Source organism: Atta cephalotes, assembly GCF_000143395.1.
Source record: "Atta cephalotes unplaced genomic scaffold scaffold00047, whole genome shotgun sequence".
Taxonomy (NCBI): domain Eukaryota; kingdom Metazoa; phylum Arthropoda; class Insecta; order Hymenoptera; family Formicidae; genus Atta; species Atta cephalotes.
The window spans coordinates 590,209-615,488 of record NW_012130111.1 but is presented as its reverse complement, the minus strand read 5'-3'; the positions used below and the strand labels follow the sequence as shown (position 1 = coordinate 615,488).

General features: G+C 27.4%; 2 protein-coding genes across 2 annotated transcripts; both read right to left on the bottom strand.

Annotated features, from left to right (window-relative positions):
- Positions 1-4,189: 4,189 nt before the first annotated feature.
- On the bottom strand, positions 4,190-4,835 carry LOC105622599. The gene is made up of 2 exons (XM_012204015.1): positions 4,608-4,835; positions 4,190-4,270 (listed from the first exon to the last, which is right to left on the bottom strand). The coding sequence occupies exons 1-2, from the start codon at positions 4,833-4,835 to the stop codon at positions 4,190-4,192; spliced, it is 309 nt and encodes a 102-aa protein (XP_012059405.1).
- A 5,594-nt stretch (positions 4,836-10,429) lies between these two features.
- LOC105622644 (mediator of RNA polymerase II transcription subunit 15-like) lies at positions 10,430-24,833 on the bottom strand. Its single transcript, XM_012204058.1, has 3 exons — positions 24,732-24,833; positions 14,872-15,068; positions 10,430-12,337 (listed from the first exon to the last, which is right to left on the bottom strand). The coding sequence occupies exons 1-3, from the start codon at positions 24,751-24,753 to the stop codon at positions 10,430-10,432; spliced, it is 2,127 nt and encodes a 708-aa protein (XP_012059448.1). The 5' UTR covers positions 24,754-24,833.
- Positions 24,834-25,280: the final 447 nt, after the last annotated feature.

The following is a 25,280-nucleotide window of genomic DNA, read 5'->3' as shown; positions in this document are numbered from 1 at the left end:
AAGATATATATATATATATATATATATATATAAATTTATTAACAATATATATAATATAATAAATAAATTTATTAACAATCTTTTTAGTTGCTCACGATTGCTCGCATAAATTAAAAAAAAGCAAAATAAATAAAAGCAAAATAAATTTTGCAGTTGTATTTGATAATTAATAATAAATGATAATTAATAATTAATAATAAATGCTAGTAATAATTTGTCAATTGGACGTTTAGCTACATATTTTATATCATGATCGTGAGAATTTTGTTATTATGCATATCGAATGTTTTCTCTGTAATTTCATGTTAAAAAGAAATTTTGCGCGTATATTATATATTATATAATATTTTCAGTTTTATAATGTAATTTTTTTGTAATATATTATGTATAATATAAAATAAACTATAAAAAATAATGTAAGTAATAAAAATGTAAAGAAATATATCACAAAATAGGGTAACTTTAGCCCCTATTTTGTAATTCTTAATTAAGGACAGTAACTATAGATATCGTTATATATTGAGATTTTATACATGACAAAACTACGCAACGACAATATAACAACATCGACACTATCATTAAAAGTTACAGAATAAAAGCCTTCGTCTCAGAAACTTTGACACAAATTATAAAAATATATGCAATACATATGTATTTCCAAAATCATAACATAAGACTCTTAAAACTTTTTTAAGACAATAGTTCGATTAATTCTTTATAAGATTATGTATTTAAGATTTTGTGTGCTGTATTGTCGAAATTTGGGCTAAATTTATCCTGATTTTGTATTTGGGAAAATTTATCCCATTTTATGATATTGTAAAGGAAAGAGGACCGATTGAATAGCAGGGGATGTGGTGGAGAACCTGTACAAGTTAAATTGTATTTGCCACATAATCTGAAAAATGTATAGAAGTAATTTGAACGTTATAACGTACTTTATGATTTTTTTTTGCATAATGTGTTGTATTAAAAGTAAAAAAAAAGAAAGAATTCTTAATAACAAGCTGATGTTATTTGTTCTCATTTGACATCAATATAACGACAAATTAAAATAATGTTAATTTGCTAAAGTAAAAAAGAGGACCATAATAGCTACATTCAGCAGAAAAAATAGCTTTGCAATTGCTGTAAAATTCTTGTAAGATTTCTCAATATAATTTATTTATATATTTAGCTCCAAAAAAACAATGGCAAGAATCATCTTGAAGAATTTTACAACAGTTGCAAAGCTTTTTTTCTTCTAAACAGTTAATGTCTATATTTACTGGAAGTTAATATAGTTCGTTAATAAATTTATTGCATATGTGCAAAAAACCGCACCTATATCCGAGTACATTTATCGTCAGTATATATATATATATATATATATATAGTTCCGTAGTTCTCAATTGTAATTATTCATAAGAAGACAAATATGTAACATTGCATGTATTTTAATAATTTTCCAAATTAATTATTTCAGTAAATATATAATTTTATATAATCGTATATAAATGGATACAATTGTATATAATTATATATAAAATTATATAGAAAAATTATATAGAATTATACATAATTACACTGAGAAAAAAATATAATTCATTTTAATAAATATTTAGTTCAATACTGTCAACTAAACATTTACTTACAGTAAATAAATATTTGTTCAATAAAAAAAATGATTGTTAAATCAAATTAATATTTCTTGTATCAAATAAATATATCTTTATATTTAATAAATATTTAGTTGGCAGTATTCAACTAAATATTTATTAAAATTGACCATATTTTTTTTTCAATGTATATATAAAATATGTCCATTTACATATAAATATATATAATTATATATAATTTTATATAATTTTATTTAATTATATAAAAATATTTTTTCCCGGGATGTTTTCAGAATCATTTTAGATACTTATAAAACCCAAAAACTTAAAAAATATGTTAAATAATAATCTATTTATTATAGTTAATAGTAAGTTTGTATTTTTTTTATATTAAGTTGCTATCAAAATTATTTTTTTTCTAGCTTATGGCTTTTGTAAGTCGCATTATCAATTTTATCACCGGTTATATGCAAAGAAACTTGAGAGAGGACATAACGGCCAAAACTTGTAACCGCAAAATGCTGTCGCACACTACTGCCCTCTAAAGTAGATGTAAACTACTCAATAATATTTACCTTTTTGCAATGCTCCTGATGAAATAAATCGCTGAAATCGTTATTAATTTAATAGATTTTATTTATTTTAGAGATTTCAACTATCTATTTTCATCATGAGCTCCGCAAAAAGATGGATATTGTTGTGTAGTTAACATCCACTTCTTCATAGAGCGGTAGTGCGTGGCAGCATTTTGCAGTTATAATTTTGGTCATGTCCTCTCTCAGGTTTCTCTCTGGTTGTACGTACATAATTTATACTTTCTCGGTTTCTTTTTATTATGTAAATAGCGATCGTGAATGTACATATTATATATGTCAAAGAGATATCTGAAAAAGACATTTCGGCACATTTTTCGTGACACTAACGAACATTAGCGCTAGTACATCCATTTTTGATTCGGGTACTACGTGGATCCATTTTTCTAACACTGTCGATAAAATCGACAACGTTGATAAAATAATAGAGAGAAAAAGGATGTTGTATGAATTTATTACTAGATTCATATTATAAATTGGGAATAAAAAATGTTACATATATAAAAATGTTACATATACATATATATAATATATATAATATGTAAACATAACAATGTATATTACTAAATGAATACTAAATATTTTATATATATATTTATATATATTTATATATATTTATATATATATTTTATATATATATGTATATATATGACAGACAGCACACAATATAAAATATTTACATATAAATAAATATTTGTAAGATTTATTTTAAATATTTTGTAAATATTTTTGTGGGATTGCGCAGATAATAAATATTTATTATAAATATTATGAAATGTTATAATAAATGTTATAATTGTGGTAAATGCTATGAAAATATTTAATGAGACATTATAATCCTAGTAAAAAATACTTATTAGAAATATTTATTATATTTATTAAATTACTAAATTAAATTTATTAAAATATTACATAAAATATTTAGTTTATATTTTAATAATATTGCAAATAAAGCTTTATATAAAATATGTATGAAATATCTATAATATATCTATCTAATGTCATCTATAATACATGACATTTAAAAAAAATGAATATTAGTAAATATTTATCATAAATATTTTATGTTGTCTGGGATATAATCTTTTTTTTTTAGCTACAATTCCCCAATCAGCACAATATTTAAACACATATTTATACATTTTTAAAACATTTATTTAATATTTTTACACTAAATAAATATTTTTAAATCCAATTTTAAACATTTTTTTAATATTGTGTGCTGATTAGGTCTTGTACAGTTCATCTTTCTTCTTTTTTTCTCCATGTTAGAAAGAAAAACGAAAAAGATAAATCGTACAAGTTCAGCTTTGATATAATCTGATTAATTATGACTGATATAATTAATGAATGAAATACACGATATAATTCTGCATAGTTTGTACATAAAATAATAGCTTTCTATTATACAATAATATTATATGTATTAATATTGTATTATATAAGTATTGAATTGTATATGTTAGACTGTTAATTGTGGGTATTACATTTATAAGATCATAATCAAAATAATTAAGAAATAGCTAAAATCGATTGTGGAATCCTGCAGAATGTGAAGAATAGTATAAAATATCAAATATAAAATATCAAAATGTAACATTCTATGTTAATTAAATCCTGAACCATAGAGCACGAACGAATGAATAAAGAATAAGAAATTAAATTATTGAATATATGGAAACCGAAATATATTTAATAATATATAACGAATTTGATTGGACATATTCGCAGTGTGCACTGATGCACGTCAATTAAAGACGTAAATTGACAAAGTTATGCATTTATTATAAATATAGAAATCGATTAAATCATGAAATACTCAATACTTCATTGTGATTGTTAGGTAAAATATATATTTTCTAATTTTAAATATTTGCTTTTCATTTTTACACTCATTGTCAGATTAAATCGGTATGTGTATAATGACTTTTATATACACCAGTGCACACAAGTGTTCTCACTCAAATTAGCTAACAATTCTTCTTCATTATCTTGATATTATCTGCGAACGAGTCCAGCATTATGTAGCACATTATAAATTTTTTCCTTCGGGATTTTGTCCGCTTCCCGGTCAATTACCTGTAACATTAAATGGATGTTCAAAAAAAACTAACTATTCGATTTTAATATATTTGGATACTTAACGTATAATTGAATTACTTAATGCAAGTGGCCGTAATTATTTCTATAGTATTAAAATATAACGAATTTTTTAATTGCGATGTTAATGATGTAATCTCATAATTATACTTATAATTGTGAAGAAGCGCATAGTATGCTGTAGCAATAATACAAATATTATAATTTATACAATTTCATAGAGTATAAAAAAATCAAATGGTTAGAATTAATAATAATAAGTTGAAAAATGTTTAATTATTACATTTTATCTGGGTAAATTACAAAAATTATATACCTGCATTTCCTTATCAATAAACCAGGATTCCTTAGCGAGACCAGCAGCAATACTTGGATTTTTATAGAAATTATTTCGTAATTCATAAGGTAAATTATCTTCCATCTCAGCATTAATTATAACAGCTGGATGAGCAAGCATCGTTCCGGGATTTAGAAAAAGAATTGGCATAGCTGCGCAAGTTGTTACCATGATGAACAAGATAATATTTGTGCAATTAGTTAGCATTTGTGATGCTCTGATGCTTCCCTAAAAAATTTTTGGACTGAACTTTCGAAAATAACTCACGCCTAATTTTTATTAATTCTGGCAGAAACATTCTAAATGTCAAATGAATTTTCATTGGAAAAAAATTTAATGCCAAAAGTGTGTAAATAAAGTTATATATTGCTGGAGTGGAGCTCCTGTTCCCTCCTCCCTCCCTGTTCAAGGGCGTATGAATTTTTACGCAAAGTGAAGTCCACCCCATCAACAAAATTCTGCCAAAATTCATGACAATTGGGCGTGGGTCATTTTCAGAAGTTTACCCAAAATTTTATGTAATGTAAAACTTTTAAGAAATAGTTGTCTTCAAAAGAATTATAAGATTCTTATTAATAAAGTTAATTATTTCTAACATAATTATATATCTAACATATAAATAATTATTTAATGAATTAAAATTATGCTGAGACATAATTTTTTTATGTAATACATGTCTAAATACATTACTATTCTAAAAATTTGTAGAACATAGGAACATAAATTAAATTAAACTAAACAAATATATATTGGATATCCGGAAAGTTCGTGCCGACTAAAATTTAAATTTTAGTATATATTTATTAAATTAAAATTTTCTGCGTTTCAATTTTCCTTCAACATCGGCATGAACTTTTCGGACAATCCAATAAAAATACAATAAATAAAAAATTTCTTACAGAAGCATAAAGTATTTTTATATTATAGCAATTATGTCGCGACATAATTTTGATTTATTAATAAAAATCGTAATCCTTTTTAGACAAATATTTTTTAAAAGTTTTATATTGGATAAAATTTCTTTTATACTATTAGGTAAAATGATTATATAAGCTATAAAAATATAAGTCTTTATGAATACCAACCATTTCGTATAATTTACTTATAATTCACCTTTCAGATGCTATAATTCACTTACAATTCACCTTTTAGATATATAAAGATTTGCAATATCTTGCAACGAAGTGGCGTTTACCTCGCATGTATTTAACTGAGCACAAGATTGGTGAACAGGACTTATATATGTATATGCGTTACCTGACCAGTGTTCTTGATACGAGTTAAAATATTCGACAATTCAACATCCATTGGTCGTTTACTAGCCCATGCAGAGAGACTTCATTGATTCCTTTCATGTTTACCTTCAGTTCAAGGTCGCTAATCTTCCGTTAACTGAGTCAAGGGTGATGATTTTTCCAACTCTTACTTTGATCATATAAATATTGCGAGATGCACAATAAATTTTATCAATTTTACGAATGCGATAGCCATATCAGACATATCGATGTTATATCTTAATTAATTCCCAAAAATGTCCAGTAAATATAATGTGTACAATTTGAATATTAAATATCTTGTACGTGCTTGAAAAAGAGTCTCAAATTGAGAATGAAATCAAATCGAAAGCCTGCTTTATGCATTCTCACAATCGAATTCCAGATGCGAATAGCATTTGCAATACTGGGACTGTTCCGGTTTGCGTGTTATATTTCGCTATAATGCAGTCAAAACCGGATTTAGTTCTGATTAATTCATGCGTTTTCAATCATGAGCGTTATATTACATCGAGAACAGTAGTCATTAGTTTAGTGTTCAATCCTTCTCTCCTTCTTTGAAATTATTTAAAAAATAAATAAATATTTAACATAAATATCTAAAAAAAGTAACAATTTTAAAATAATTATATTTTAATTTATAAAATTTTTTGAAGATTTTACACTCGATGTTCTTTGTACATATTAATATATATGTATCTAATAAATATTTTATATAGTATTAATTAAGAGATTATATACACTAATTTTAATCAATTAATTTAATAAATTTATATGTATAAATTGTCCTAATCTATTTATTTAATGTACGAGTATTTATTATTGTTTGTAATTAATATTTTAAATATATTTTAAATTATATATTTTAAAAGAAAATATAAATATTGAAAAATATAGAAAAATATAAAAATTGTAAAATATATTAAAGTTAACATATTTTACAAATACATTTGCACGATGTTACAAGAAAGTAAAAAAACAATTTAAAAATTAATTTTATGTGTTGCTGATACAATTTTACATAATATGATCCTGTGTAATTTGTTTTATATTTTTCTTGCGTATAGAATTATATTTTGTATCATTTTGATTTAATTATACATATATTTTTTTTCTATTCTACAAACAAAATTCTTTCAACAAATCCGAGTAAATTTCATGATCAAAACTGCAGATGAGAGAATGGAATCATTATCGTATTATTGAGGTCAATGTTACGGTTTTATAAATAACTATAGCAGCACAGTGGTTGTCCTTGCCAAGTAACACAGGAAAGTTTCAGGAAGTTACTAATACTAGCACGGATCACATTATAATCAGTTTGTAGAAAAATTTGGAATATAAAATTTTAAGTTGCTTATAAAATCATTGTTTTGGATACATAATTTCTATTATGCACACGCAACATAAAGTAAAATGACCGAATAAATCTTGATACTAATAAAAAAATTGAACAACAAAAACGTAGGAAAAATGATATACATTTTAAAATATATACAAAAAATTACGCAAATTAGAATATTTATTGTATTCCTTTATACAATTTTTAATTATTGTAGAAAAAAATATTATCAATTTTTATTTACGCAAGATACTGTTACATATAAAAGAGATACTTTTTCTTTTAATAGTATATTTTTTATGCATTTTGTACAAGATAATAATATAAGTAGCACGAGTTATATAGCTTTCAATTAAATCCTAATAAACATATTTAACATTTAAACACATTTCTTCATTAAAACTGATTTGATATTTAAAGAGAATCTTGTTTGCCTATTGATTGCCTTCAGCATTGTTTACCTACATCATATTTGCGATTATCTAACATGCACAAATATAAAATTAAGAGAAAAAGACATTTTTGCACATATGACAATATTGCACACAATCTGCATTGCATACATAATATTATCGTCTACAAATCGATTGCATACAAGCACTTTTGTGCATAAATAAAAACTTGAGAAACGAAGTCATTTGTCTACTTGTATTATTATAGACAAATGTGATTTCGTCTTTGATGTTTATTTTTGTGCGCAATAGTGTATGTAGGCAAATAATATCGTAGGCAATTGATTTGTAGGCAAAAGGAATCATCTCGGATATCCAAGTATATTTATAATTATATTTAAGTATATTTAAATGTAATATATAAATGTAATATATAAAATATTTATATAATATTTTGAAAAAATAAATAGAAATAAATATTTATGAATACCTATCAATACCTAAATATTCTGTGCTGTCTGAGTCTAGATGTGAAGATCTGATTGGAGGATTTAATTCTGTCATTTGTAAGACCTCACCTCATCCTTGCATCATTAAAAAAGATATACGCTCCTGTTCAGTTAATATTAGTATTTTAAGTAAATATTGTACAATCAAAGATAATTATGTGGGAGGAGGAAAAGAGAAAGAGAAAGGAGGAGACTCATACAAACACGCGTGCGCTCATACACAAGATTTATAAATCCGACCGGGCAACTTCCACGCGATATATCTTAGATAATGTTAATACCAGCGATATTAACTTTCAAATCTCATAACTTGAAAAGTATTGATTAAAAGAGACTTTATTATAGTGTTTTGAAAATCTCTTGACATCAACTATTAGATTCTGAAATAAAAAAATAGAGCATTTTACTTAAAAAAATCGATTTGATTTTGGCCTGATCTTGGTAGCATCATCCAAGATAAAACTTATAAGATCAATAAATAAATCATTTTAAACCTTACAACTTTTGTTATTAATAAAATGTGTATTAATAAATATTTTTCTCAGAAATGCTTACTTTTCAAGATATTTATGGAATTCGGGACTTTTTGTACATTCTACATATATATAATATCCATATGACTCTATCGGATAAAAAAATAAATTATTGGAAACAGTTTTCATAATTATTTATAATCGGTTGCCTTCATTTATAAAACGTTTATCGAATCGCTATAATGATTATTGCAGTAATAGTATCATTATACATATACAATAAGGTGAAGGGCATATTATGCGTTTATATTACACGCTTAACATAAACGCATAATCACTTAATTATTTTTATATTCTTTTCAGATTATTACTTTCTTCTTTTATTCATGATAATTATTTTTTAAACGCGATTATGTTAATATATGACATAACACAATAGAATAAATTTTGATGTTTTATTTCTTAACAAATAATGTGTTTCTTGTGAGATGTTTTACTGAAAAAGAAACGTTTCTCAAACAATTCCGTCACTGTTCAATTTTTAGAAAATTAGATTCGTTTTGAATTTCTTATGTAATAATGCAAATGTGATGTAATATAAATATAGTATAGAGTTATAAGAAAAAAAGAATATTTTTAGAATATATGAAAATAAATGTGATGATATAAAATCTTTTTTGTGTACAATTTTAAATGATATATTAAATGATATATTAAATTAAGTAATAAAATTTTTAATATTAAACCTACACTGATTTATAAGGTTTTTGTTTCTCTACATATGAATAGTGATTTTTATGTATTTTATGTATTTTACTCCGTAAAGCAAAAAAATAAGTTTAAATTGTTTAAAATTATTTTTTTTATAAAATGCTTAATATCTTAAAATCTAATGGAATTTTTATAACCTTGTATTTTTTTTCAACAGTTAGGAATAAAAATCATTATTCAGATGTTGAGAAACAGAAACCTTATAACACAGTGTACTTAACGATGAGTATTAATAATGTCTTTAATATTAATAATAATATTATGAACTGGCTGTTTTTAATAATATTATTTGCTAGGAAGATCTATGATAAAATAATTGAAATTGATCCATACAAAATTCTTGCATGTTCATTTTTTTGTATTTTCTATTTACATTTCTTATTTATAAATAGATATATAAAAATATTTATAAATAGATATATAAAAATATTTCTCGTTTCCGTAATATGTAACATTTTGTTTTGTGTTGATAAAAATTTAAAAAGAAAGATGTAGACATGAATAAGAAAGAATAAAGGAAGTATTACCTTCGTACTATGAAGCAAGATTTTAAAATAGTTCGTGTTTTTAAAATATTTTTATTAATTAAAATTCTATTATTTACAAAAAAGTATAAATTAATAATCATTTGACTCAGCACCGTATTTAATATCTACTAGATAATCGCGCGTAAAATTTTTGCAATATCTTTTCGATTATAAATTATATTCTGTTTGTTATCATATACATCAAGAAAATATTTTTTAAAAATTATATTCATCTTTTTTATATGTGCTCTACAAATTTTTCTAAAGTTTGCTATAGTATATTTGTAACTTTATAAACGAATTTATTTTACGCTCTCCGTAAAAAATTAACGTAGCTATTTTTGACTACGTTTACACGGCACCCTTAATCATATAAGTTTAAAACGAAAAAAAGAAAGAAAATTTTATCATTTGATAGAAAAAAAAAGAATTTAGGAAAGAAATAGATTTAAACTAATAGTAACGTTTAGGTTTCTCTAAATGTTATCATTCTTTTACGACAACGAAGATCTATCACTCGTTATTTTTAAGTGACGGTTGTCTGGTGCCAAAACTGGGTTCCAAGGGTACCAAGTAAGTGACTTTCTCGCTAGCATTAGCGTCGTCTTGTTTGAGAATAGGTATATTCTTTCTGGATCTTTGCGATCGAACCTCTTCATATGTAACATATTCAGGCCTGACTGCCGGTCGCTGTTTCTTCAAATAGTATACTGCGGAAGCATTCTCCGGCACGTAATTCTGCTGAGTCGATTTTGTTGTCTGAGGTATCGGGGTGACGGTGTAACCGGAATTAATTAGAACAGACAACTCTTCTTGCGTCAGAGGCTGCTGATCCTTAGGAGAGGGAACACGTACAACTTGAGGACTATTTAGTTGGTCTTGATCAATAACCTCTTCGATGGTGAGAGATTTGACTGGCGACTTTTTTAAGAGACCTGATTGAGAAACATAAATGGAAGACTGAGTCGGTGGGACTTTGAGTTTGTGTACTTGACGAGGTTGATTGATAACAGGTTGAACGTAAGCTTGCTCTTGAACGGTAGTTTCACTGGAATCATCTGGTTTAGTCACGGATCTAGTGGCATAGGTAGAGCCGGAAGCCTGATACTTGTTCACGTCATCATTGGTAAAGTAATTATTAAGTGTCGGGAGCTTTTGAGAATTAGGTAAAAGATACTGAACAACTGGTGTACCATCAGGATCTACCTTCTTAGATTCTGCCTGAGCTTTAGCGGCTGCCAAAATTTCAGTGTTGGCTTTGGCGCGTGACTGCTGATAAATTTTGTACAATGCTAAGGCTTGAGCCTCCGCTAATGCCTGAGCTTGGGCCTGAGCACGCAATTGATTTCTTTCAAAGTTCAAAGCGTCGATATGAGCCTTCTCCTGTGCTCTTACATGGGCCTGCTGTTGAGCCTCGACTTGACGTACAGCGTCAGTGTGGGCTTTCTGTTCAGCAGCTGCCTGAAGTCTCCTGGCTTCGGCGGCTTCGGCAGCCGCCTGCGCCTTTAATTTTGCCCTGTACGCGGCCTCTGGATCCTTAGGTTCCAACCGACCTTCGATGTGAGCTCGTCCGGCTTCGCTCACTTGCTCTCCTTGTTGAATTTGTTCCAAGGCGCTCTGTTGTCTATACCTCTCGTGATCGATTCTGATCTGTTCTAAAGCGGTGTCATGATGTTTTTGATATGATGCCTGAGCGATTTTCTGAAAAGCTAAGGCCTGCGCTTCGGCCTGAGCCTGAGCTCTGGCATTTGCTTCAATTTCCGCCTGGGTCTGCCCTTGATGAGCTTTCAATTGACCACCGTCGCTTTCGTAGTCGTATTGCGGAGATGGGCGGAAAGATTCGATTCCTTTTGTCGCATAATCTACCGCTTGCGTTTGGTACTGAATCTGAACTGGTTGCTCGATCGACTGATACGTCGCCGCCACTTGTTGTTGTGGCGGATAACGAGGAGGCGGACTAGTTTCAATATGATATTGTTGGTATTGTGTGTTGGGAGGTAACTGAGGAACCGGTGCCGCCGTTGGTTTTACATATTCTTGTTGGGAATAGCCAGTTTTAGGCTGCGTCGGAATCAGATTAAACTCTTGGGCCTGATTGGCGGATACCAATTGCAACAACTCTTGCTCGAACGTGCCTAGCTTCGGTGAAGTGTAAGATTCTACTTGGTACGTTGATGCTCCGGATGGACCGCGTGTCGGCTGTAATGCCTGAGTCTGTGCCTCAGCTTGAATCAACTGGGGATGTAACTGAGGTTTCGGTCTAGCAGGAACTACGGGTTTGCGATAATTGTAATATGCCTGCTGCAGCGCCTGCTGCTGTTTGGCATAAAGTGGCCTACGCTGAGGCTCATTGGGTCTTGCGTATGCCTGTGGCTCAGTTCCGGTGAATTGTCGTAGAACGGCTAAGTATTCGGGCGATAGCTGAAATTTGTACATTTTTCTACGTTAGTAAACATTTGCGTTATAGCGAGAAATTGTCTTAAGGATGCGAGTACGTGAGGGCATTTTATAACATTTGTGACAAGATAAATGCCAATTCATTCGCACAATCGGTGTGTGAACGAGTCAATGCTTGTCTTGTGAAATCACAAAGAGATGTCGTGTTCTCTCGTGTGCTCACACCCTTAATCTTGATGATGAACTATCTAAATCAGCGTTAAAAAGCAGACAAATAATAGATTTCACGCAAGTTCGATAAAATTTTAAATATAAAATTGATTACAAAAGTTATATACAACAAAATACTATGCGCAATATAATATAAATAATATTATATAATATACATTATAATATAAATAATTTTGGGAACTAAGCAAAACTAAAACGTATCTATAAGATATCATAATAGGGATTATCATAAAAGTATCCTGGTCCCTTTATTACCCCCCCTTTATTACCCAATTACTTATATAAGTATTATAGATAAAGAATATAAATTTTTTATTGTTCCGAATATTTCGTTTTCAAAATAAACAATAAATAAAAAAACGGACAAATAAGAGCCTAAATTTACAGTAATTGAAGCGATTATATCAATATATATTTCTTAATATTACATATGTATAACAAATACCGAACTTTCGGCTTAATTCAAGCCAGCAGTCTTGTACAATACAATCTCTTGATAAATAATTCGAGACACCTCGGTTGTTTTGTATACTTCACTGTGAATATGTCGTTAAAGAAAGTGAATGCTTGGTGTTGTGGCATTCGTTTTGCCGATCGTTATTTAACTTATTATCATTTATTGTGCAGTTTATGGAGTGTAATAGCACTTAGTTTAACAGCTAAATGGTTACATACTTCAGATTTGGTAATCTGACAGACTTTCTTGCTGCACTCGATTATTTCGATTTACAATTATTTGATTTGTATTAAGGAAATTGTAATATAGACAACCAAAATGTCTCGAATTATTTATCATAATATTACTCGGGTAATATACCTATGAATTAGAGTAGGAATATCCGAGACGATATTGATAGCCTTAATCTACAGCTATATATTGGTAAATTTTTTCAAATTTTCGAGACTTGTAATTGAAAATAAAAAATAAAAAGTAAAAATTAATTAAAAATTAATTAAAGGTAACGCAAATAAAAGAAATAATAATTAAAGGTGATATATTCTATTTTGTTTCATTTCCATTATTCTGTGAATGAACTTGATCTTATTAATAACTAGAAACAAATAATCGAAGGTTAGATTATTGCTCTGTAAGTTATCGCAACAACTCAGTAGATGAGCTGGATAGTGACCGATAAAGAAGCAATGATCACGAAAGTGACTCATCTCGCTGTAACGGTACACAAGGCCGTGGGGAAGGTTATAATTCTATAAGCGTATGAGATAAAACTAGAAACTTATACTCGGCTGTTAGTGGGTGTGGTTGTACCGGTTCTGTCAGGTCGAGGCGATTAGAAGGCGTGCAAACTTGCAAGCGTTATGCAAGCGAGTGATTGCATTCGAGCAGCGGCACTACTGAGCGATCACGAGCGACCGCGTAGGCAGCACACATCTCGGCAAAATCTCCGTTACCTTTTTTTTGTAATCGAATCTATAGATTTGCGAATATATCTAATATTATTTACTGAATCAATACAACGGTAATTGATAATAATAAAAATTTATTCATATTTTTGCGCATCTTTTGAGTATATCAGTTTAAATTTATGGAAATAAAATATTTTTTACAATTATTTCTATTTATTTAACTTAATTTATGATGTTCCATCAAATATTCAGCCACTTAACTTGATTTATGAAAAATTATTATCGCTTATTGTCATATTAATATCATTTTTGAAAATGTATACTTTGTTTTTTATCATACAATTTTATGTTCCTTATATTCTATATATTTTAATAATATAATAAATATTTTAATAATATTAATCATAAAAATCCATCTAAAGTAACAGCTGATAAAAGTAACATATATTGAATAATTATTTTAATTTCAAACTTATTAGAAGTTTAACTTCATTTAACAAGAAAGGATAAAAATGCTGAGAGACAGTAGGGGGAGAGAGGGATCCGGTGTTTCACGGAATGTACAATCTCTCGTTATCCTCGAAGTGCACTGGTGAAATGGAAATCCTCATACAAGTAATGAGAGTAATGGAGTCTAGCAAAGCTGACTACTACCTCGTTGCATCAGAACACCTAGATCTTGAAGGCGGACCTAAGTCTTTCTTTCTCTTTTTCTCTCTCTCTCTCTCTCTCTTTCTCTCTCTCTTTCTCTCTCTCTTTCTACATGCTGTTATTCAAATGTCTTATAAAAATAGTCTGTTCATGGCTAGTTAGTCAGCACGTTAGTAGGCGAATAAGCAATCAATATAGTCATATTGACCAATGACAATAATGCTGAATATTCGACGAAATATTTACTGAATATTCTATAATGCGATTAGTTGAAATTTAATGGATATATATACGGTAAAATTATTTCATACCTCTTGAGAGTCATCACCGTGTCGAATAACGAATTGGCTAGGTGAAGCTCCATAAATGCCGCTGCTTGAAACTGGTGATCTCTTGACAGGATCTTTGATATCGACCTCTAGCAAAACAATGTCATCAGCATTAGTCGCTGATGACGCCGTTTTCTTAGCGAAGCTGATCTCCTCTCCAGCGGAGATTGTAAGGAGACCTGTTGATTTCAAATATTGCAATATACAAAATCTTTCTTAACTAATTTAGAAATTTTGACATTTTTACTCAAATTAAAAAGATTTCTTTATTTAAAAATTAATTACTTTAATAACTATAATAAATATAATAAATGTGTTAATCAACAAATATGTTTTTTTATGTACATTTCTTCTATTATGTCATACGATAAAAATTTCTTTTGAAATTTTTCAAAACGTGCACGCGCGCACGTGCGCGTGAAAATTGTCTGCTGCATAAAATGCCAAATCCTATATACATTTCCTTTTGGAGTTTGATGGAGTTGAATAATCGAACGTGGAAGTGACTTTTACCTATATCGTTCTGCCTGACCGCGAACGCTTAGAATAGAGCTGGGAAAGTAATGCAGAGAAAGTTACAACGACGTGCGCTCAAGAAACTCTTCCCACGGATTTTGCTTTCAACATTTCCAGGCGCCTTGTCGTAACGGAAAGAAATAAGCGTATGAACAGTTCGGTTAATGAACTGTATCTAATACGTTAATTTTTATGTACTTACGTATGCTACGATATTAAAAATAAAAAAATTAAATTTACGTATTGACAGTGTTATTAGATCAATTTTGCATTAATATGCAATTCAAATTAAGCTCGTAATAAAATAATAAGAAAATCGATAAATATTTCATTGTGTTTCTTTGACAGAATGATGTAAAATTAAAATTAGAATTGTATTATATGTGTAAAAATTGCAAACTGTGCTATAAAAGTGAAAAATCGATGTCGTGTACTAAAACATTTGTTAATATATTACATATTAGCTTTAGCAATTTTTTACAAAGTAATTTTTTTACAAGATAATTAATAATCATAAAATCTTAATTAAAACGAAGTTTAATATCTTTGTTTTGACTGCCATATATTTTATTAATTTCATTAATATTAATTTTATTAATTTTTAAATTTTGTTGATATATAAATAATACTTTTCTCGATACTTTAATGCATCGTTAATAAATCATACTTCAAAATATGTATATTTATAAAGTAAGTGTTTACGTAGAAAGAGAAAGAGAAATGGAAACAAAAATTTATTTTATTTAAAATGCTTAACTAATTAATTCGCGTATCTTTTAGAAACGCTTTTTTTAATTATTTCTAATCATTTAAAAGCTAGTCTTGATAATTCTTGGATGATCCTGAAAGTGAAGTCGAGGAAAGTTTCCTTTTACATTTTTTGCTTCTTATACCCACATCACGTAAGCGGCATAATGATTTCACAAAATGCATGCCTTCATTACCAGTTTCTTTAGCAATTTACTCACTAAGAATCATAAGTTATTATCGCAAAATTTGATTTACATATCGTGCAATAAAGATGTAATTACAGTATTTTGATTATAAATGATGAAGATATACAAGAATTGAGAAAATGACATGTTACGACCTTGCTATGGTTTTCTAATGAAGATGTTAAACAAATTAGTTTTCTTTAACAATAAAAAGAATGAAATAGACTAAATTTGATGGTGCTCATTAAATTTATGATTTATATGAGGATTTATAGATTTTCTAATTTTCACTGAAAAATAACAAATCTCCTTAACTATGAATTTATTCGGCATATAATTCTTTTTCTACGTGATTCTACATTGCAAATAAATAACTAAATAAAAAACACTACATAAGCCAAATTGGAGGTGGATCCAATGAAAAGTGTTATTTATGAAAAAAGAGATATAAAATTTATTAAAGAACTTATTTTGCAAATTAACTAAGTATCTAAAGATTCAGAGAATTAAAAATTTAGATTAGTATATAATAATGGCGCAAAATTACGACTTATGTGTTAAATAATTTAAATTACAAAATTATTTTGCGAATTTAAAGTACTAAATTTGAAGAAAGACATTTTGAAATAAATTATTACATTGTCTCATTTTCTATAAAAGCAGTATTATTATAAATATGATCACGCCGATTCTTTTGAAATAAAGAGAGAAAAGCGTGCGGCAATCCGGTTAGCTTTCCTTCTTTTGTTAGTCCGTGGGATATTGCACGGATGTGCGTAATTTTTCCCTCGTTGAGTAATAATACTATATGCGCGTCCTTAGGAGGAAGCCGTGATTAAGCAACATCCCCCATACCGCGAGTGTATACGTACAATTAACAAACTTTATTTAATTAATGTGTTTCACGAAGTTTGTATCTTAATGTTACTTTATTGAACATTATTTTTGTATTTACATATTTATATAATTATTTATATATTTATAAATATTATATAGACTAGATTATTATATAGAATCCGTATGAAATGGAACTATTGAGAACTACTATTGAAATATTTCTATAGTTGCTATTCAATTTCTATAGTTACTTGAATAGTAATTATTAGCAACATAAACGGTAATGAAGTAGTAACTACGACTATTGGTGAATAATATTATTACTAACAATATGATAATAATATTGTAAATTTGAACATTTATCTATGACATTTTTTATGTTCGGCTTCAAAAATCAAAATGACCAAAAATCAAGATAATCGATGAAATTTTTATATTTTTGAGACATATAACTCATACATTCTTAAGCAAATAAAAGACATAAACAAATGTTAATTAACGTTTTGTTTATAATCATGATGATGTACATACATATAAGTTTCAATTTTTTTCTCGGAGAAAATTTAGAATCTAATTTAGAATGATTTTTTCTATTTTTCATTGGTACAATGTAGTTATAATTACTACCAAGCAAAGATTCGATCGATAGATATAATACAAATAAGTGATCTTTCAAAACTGCAGTGTTAGGTTTAATAGGTTCGAGCGTTGGATTAGAGGTGAAATTAGTGATGCAATAAGGACAATGCGAAACCACGCCATCGACCTTTCACTTTCGGATAATCTGTCTTGAGTATTTGATCAAGATTCCTTAAGGCCGCATAATATTTCTGCTCTATTCTAGCAAAAATTATCTCTATAAGATTATTTTGAAAATTGATACTTTAAATTAGTTTTTATTTTAAAATATCCCTAAATGTTTAAGATCATAAATGTTTAAGAATAAATAATCGAGAAAATTTATAGAAAACTATTTAGATATTACAACGCTAATCAATCCTTGTACCTTATGATAATGTATGTAATGTTATATCATCATATATCAACAATTGTTTTGTTTTCTTTACTTTATTTTCTTATCTAAATAAATATTCAAATACTGACGGCGAAGTTGAGCCTTAGTAGCTCTAATTCTTCAAATATTAATATTATTTAATATTATTTAATATTATTATTTGTTATTATTTGTTATATTTATAAATAATAAGTTTATAATATTTGAATAAATAAGACAATAAACTGTGACATTGTTTATTTAGAAGTACTTCCCTTAAGAAAAAATGTTTTAATATACTGACTATTCAGTATATTGGAACACTTTTTTTTTAAGAATTTAAGAAACGGAAGTAGAAAGGGAAATGCAAGAATGTAGAAGATAATGAAAAAGAGTGTTGATGTTCCATGTTGGCAATGTACAGTATTATATTAGCGTATATTCTGTGACATGTTATTACTGGCAGTTTTCACTTTTAGTTCTAGCTTAAAGCTGCGCACAGACTTCCGCCTTAGTCGCGGGTCGAATCATTCATTAGAGGTCGTTAGTAAGTGATACATGCAGAAAAATATGTACAAATAAAAATTCTCAATATACATACATACATACACACATCTATATATATATTAAGCATGTATTATGTATACAGAGTATTTATTAAATAGCGCCCACCAATCATATAATCCCTAATAAAAAATTGAGTCAAAATATCCTGAACCATTTTTTGTACAACGCTCAATGAAGCAGTTATTATCGAGTAAAGCTAATCCAATTGGCGCCTTCCTTTCGACCACACGTCAGTGAACCGTTTGATAGTGGTCTACTTACCCCAAGTGCGCGGTTCACTGACGTGTGCCTGAATAAAAAACGGCGCTAATTGAATTATATTTACTTGGTAATAATTTTTTTATTGAGTATTGTAGAAAAAATGGCTCAGGGCTTTTCGATTCAATTTTTGATAGGACTGTGCACTATAATAGCACTATATATGTTTATACTATATATAATATATATATATATATATATATATATATATATACTACTACTATAATATATATATATATATATATATATATATATATATATATATACTTACATATATAATTAGAGTTATTAGGCATTATTTGAAAAACACCCTGTTATATGTACATACATATATTATATGTATTTCTATATTAGATATACAGGGATATATCTCATAATTCTTAATATTTTGGGAATGAAAAAGGATGAAATTTTGAACTAAAAGTTTTCTTCCAATTTTCTTTCTTTCCGATTTTTTAGCTCAGACTATTATTTATCAATTTATTAACGATTACAGCTGATTAATTAGATTACTCCAAGTCGGAGTACGCAGAAGCGCAGCATGCCATAGGACTCCTTGTGTTTACTGAACATTATCTCGATTAAAATTTTATTATTTTTAATAAATAAATAAATAAATAACGTTATGGATAAATTATTTATTTATTTATCTATGCATATTGTACGTAACAATCTTCCGCTTTGACTACTTTCGATTTTCAAGTTGGTAGCAGTTGCAGCTGCAACCCGGTACTATATGGTATATCGGTTAGAAAGGCGATACCGTTCGTTCACGCAATTTATGTTCGACATCGATTTCTCAATCGATGGCGATACGAGCGCGTGAGATTTTTCATTTCAACTGTCGCTATTACTGATTTGTGTTATAAATAACGTATATAACAGAGCAAATAAATAATAAATTTATAAAAATGAGAATAGTCGCCATATATAGAAAATATTTAATGATTAGTTACGAAATATCATCGCCCGCGGCGGATAATTTCATATAAACATAATCTATATAAATGCCATACAAAGTCATTACTATATAAATAAAAAAATTATATAAAAAATGCAATAAATATAATTAATACGTGACTTTTTTTCTATATTATTGATAAAATTATAGTCGTTTGCAATTATCTTCTACATAATTTTAATAATATAAACATTTTTTATTATTTATGCGAAATGAAGTTAACTTTTTATATTCGTTAAATGGCGTTAAACAAACTTTGATACAATTACTATTTCAATATTTTGCATCAAATCTATTTTAAAAATATTTCGAATGATAAATATTTTAAGTACAATTTAATGACTAAATTAGGAAAATACAATAATAAAGATCTGTTAATACGTGAATAAAAATTTATCCCGTCATCATAGCGACGACATGAAAGATCTCGATAACATGCAATAATAGCCTAGGAAGGAAACGCGTTTCTTAACTTGACGGTTTTTTATACATTGGAGGAAACGAGAGATCATAAAACATAGATTCGAGTTCTCATTGCGGCATTGTATCAATGTACTAAGGAGGAAATTAGGCAAAGAGACCCTGCGGCTTCTCGTGCAATTATCGTTACGTGAATTCTTTCGAAGATGAGAAAATCTGATAGCTTCATGTTACGAGAAGGATGTTTTACAGCGGTGTCATGGACTATGAAGAAACTCGCAAAAGAAAATAAAATTACACGGCATGTCAAGTAGAAACTGATATGTTATAGTGCGTATAGCTACTCTTTGCATAAACGTACGTCGGAAGCAACTTTCTATTGATCTGATATATGAACATTGCCATCCATATTGCTAAAGTTGATATTAGCTTAATAAAGTACAGTATAATACAGTTGAACATATAATTAAATTGCATTCAATTACATCATGATGTTCATTAAGAGTATTTCAGTTTAATTATCAATCAGAAATATATTATACAATAAAAGAGAAAATACATTTACTACACGTAAATGTATACATTTTGTTGTGTACTAATAAGTATATTTTATTCTGTTTGAAAAAAAGATAATTAGAAAAAAGAGAAATTTTTATAACAAATATGTATGTAAGAATTAATGCATATAACTTATTTAATAAATTGAAGAAAACCGCTATCTACTATTTTCTATTAAAATTGTACGTTAATCTAATTTAAGAAACATTAACAAGGGAAAGCAGAGAAATATCTCCTTTCAATTTTGATAAATTTTTCATATATTGTAATTCAAATTAAAATAAGAAACATATATTTTTTCACATAGGCATTTTTTTCAAGGGGTAAAATACTCCTTGAAAGAAAATTGATTTTTTTTCGAAGCAAATATTGTTAAATAAGCAAATATTGTTTAATATTATAAAACTATAAAGGTTAAAAAAATTTTTTAAATAAAAGTTAAAAAAATTTACTTCAATAATAATAATTATAATAATAATAATAAAAATTGTCCTTTATTTTTCATTTTTATAAACTTACATTTTTTTAAGTAAAAAATTGCTTGATAAAAATTAAATATGCCTAGGTGAAAAAGGTCATATGCGGTCAAGGCGATTCTTTATGTCTAATCATATTTCTTTCTTGTGAATTTATATAATTTCTGCGAGGGTTTCTTTTGCCTACGATTGTCTATAGCACCGTTTGTCTACTCTTATTTCCTTACAAATTGATTGCTTATTGCCTACAGCTTGATTGTCTAATATATGAACTTTTACGCACAATTAAAAATTTTAGAAATGAAGTCACACTTCAAACAAGTTGAAATTCTCTACATTTAAAACTTCAGTTATAACTGAAACGTTATAACTGAACGTTTAATTTACTACGTTTTATATATTGATCATTTACAATATAGAAACTCGAACTGACATGATAATAGACGATCATCTCCATTAATTTCAAAGAACGACAAGTATGAATTGATTATGATACAATATGCGAGAATTATCTTGTTTTGATTAATGTTATTTTTATAATCTGCACCGTTGAATTTCAATAAATTGTATTTAACATAAAAAATAATGATAACATAAAATGGTAATAAAAATATATTAATTTAGTATTAAGTCTAATATATCTAATTTGGCTTGTAGTCTTATTGTTTTTGTTGTTTAATTTAATCATTTAAATCGTTTATCGGGAAAATAAAAGTTTTTAATTTTAAAAAGGATGTGCTTCTTCTTCTCTACGCTGGAGGAAAAAGAGAGCCGTGCAAGAAATACTATAAAGAATAGGCCTTTAGTATATTCTGCTTCATAAACGCTCTACACAATAATAGCCTTCATTACGAAATCTTATTTATTGTACAATGCAAGTCATAACTTTAATAATAATTAATTTTAATGAAAAAAAAATATTTTTTTGTAAAAACAAAAAGAAATTATTGTAAACACGATTTAACAAAATAATAAAAAAATTAGCTGTTGCATTCTTTTAATAAAATGTGTTCCAAAAGTATATTTCCCAAAAAATTAAGACTATTTTAATTATAATTTTCGGATTCAGCAAGTAAAAACGATAAATTCAACATGCGTGTTTTTCAAATTGCCAAAAATACAGAAATTCTTTCTATTGCAATGCACAGATTAATTGTGAATAAATAAATAAAAGAATTAATTGTTCTATAAATAAACTTTATTCATTTACAGAACAATTAATCTCTGTATCGCCATGAAACTTTGTATAATCATAGATATAAATTAATTTAAAATATAAGATATATAAGATAATTAGACATATAAGATAATTAGACTGTACATGGGCTTAGAATCCAATATGCCCTACTCACTGTGCAATTACGCCTTAATTCAACAAGCTGCAGTAATAAATCCTGCAGGTTGCCATCTAACTCGATTCATTTTATTGTTCACTTTGTTCTGTTATTGAGTAAAGTAAAGTACAGTAAAGTAAAATACAGAACACAATGTAGATATAATATTTTGTAAGTATATACCTAATAATTGTTTTTTTATTACTACTAAGAGATGGTTATTAAATTCCATAGTTTATTGTGTTGTAATTCTATATTTATATTTTATAACACTGTATTTAATTTATATATTTTTGTCGTAATGTTTTGTTTATAACCAAAGAAGCAATCTAAATACATTGAGTGTGCACATTAATTGTATAACTTCTTTTTGTTATTCCAGATCATAGATTCAAATTCGATCGGATGCATTTAGTGCACACTAGATATTAAAGCTGTCGTATAGGAATTGATATAAAGTTTAATATAGAATATATAGAAACAGGTTAAACTATCTTCAATACATTTTATTGTATTGTTAAGTAAAATATGTATTTTTAATTGAAAATATTTCACTTTTACATCTAAATTAAATCAATATTAAACTTTAATATGCACTATGCATTGATACACATTAATGCGTCTAATTGAGTTGGCTATAATTCATTTGCTAAACTTTGTGGAAATAAGTAAATAAGTAAAAAAGTCAGTTGCTTAGAAAATTGTTTTTTGTATCCTCTAATATACCAATAAACGATATGTCGATATGTTAATAATCTTATAATCTTACAGAAGTAATGGGACTTTATTTTGCATTTTCCAGCATTTGTTTACGAAAAAGGGGAAAACATATTTAGTTATATATACCTAATATCACCTAAATGTTATCTTTTCTTAAAATTTAGTGTACTATAAATATTTGAAAACATCTTATATTGTTTTAATATTTAGAAGTGTTTTCTTTTTTGAATCTGATCAGAATTTTTAATTTTGAATTCAAAAATTAGATAAAATCGCAAAGATTTAGGTAGATCATATATAGGGTTCGATTACTTCACAAAAAATTAAAAATTTTTTCATTATTTTGTAAGTGAAAGTATAATAACTAAATATAATAATAAATAAACAAATTTAATATGAATATATAAATTTAATATGAATATATAAATAAATATGTACGCTGTTGTTTACACAACTTTTATACAGTTTTGATTAGTTTTATGTTGAAAATATAATTAACACATTTTCAATTTCAAATTTTTTTTTCATTAACTATATAAGTGATATTTTTAATAGAATAAATATCATTAAAAAATTTTACGAAACATCTACTCATTAGTAAAAGACAAAACAATAAAAAAGATTTAGTAGACTAAATTATCTATTAAATTATCTACTAAATAAACAGTTTTTTAAAGTTATTTGATATTTAAAGAGTATAATACATATATATTATTTTATTTGAAATTTACATAAAATTCATGTAAAAACTTTACTGAAATTAATAGTTGTATCAATTTGTATTTATTGATTTATATTTTTAAAAACTAAATGTGCGTATAGCGCTTTTATATTTTTAATAAAAAATGAAAATCAATCTCCTTAAACATATTCATCATTTGAAAAATATTTCAATGTTTTCATCAGAAAAAAATAAATATAAAATAATCGTTATCCTTCTATATTTTTCATTAAAAAACAATAAAAATGAATATACATTTGCATAATAAAATGAAACAATTCAAAATACATTTTTTCAATTTTTTGTGAATAATTTCATCCTATTCGTGAAGAGCAGAATCCGTTTTCCCCACACAAAATTCACATCCACGTTTCGCAACAAAAAAAACACACACGCATGAATCATCGTTGCACGTACACTCCGCAGCGTGTTATTCACATGGAGATAAGTTGATAAAAAGGGGGCGATATGAATTGAATCATAAGCACTTTTGCACTGCAAAATTTTATCCTTTTCTTGTGAGAATGTGACGTGATCGCACTCACCTGCGAGGATAAGCAGCCACATGGTGAGAGCGAGTAAGTGACGGAATTGCCGAGCGAATGTTTGGTAGAAGTGAAGTGTAGTGGCTTTATAGTCCGAGGGAAAAGGCCGCGCCCGTGGTTCGCAGACCAAGTGGGGTTCTCATATCCGTAACTTTTCCGCAGTCTATCTTGCACTCGACTGCACATTCGGCACATATAGGCGCAAGTCCCGCCATTGGACTCCTTCATTTTCCTTACTTTCTATTATTTGCCATTTGTTTGAAAAACTGGATCTAAATTGAAGATTAGTTTTGGTATTCTAATATGGTAACTCTTAACAAAATAGAAGTTAATACAACAATCGATCATATTCATTACTACTATATAAGACCCAAGATCACAAAATAAGACAAAATTAAGTAGAAGACAATATAGATTTAATGTATATATGACTAAATCCTCTTTTGTTTTGATTTCTGAACAAGATTGATACCGTGTTATATCGCAATCATTCATCATGCAACCGTACTCATTTCCACCAAGCTTCCTCCCAAGACTTTTCTCATAGCG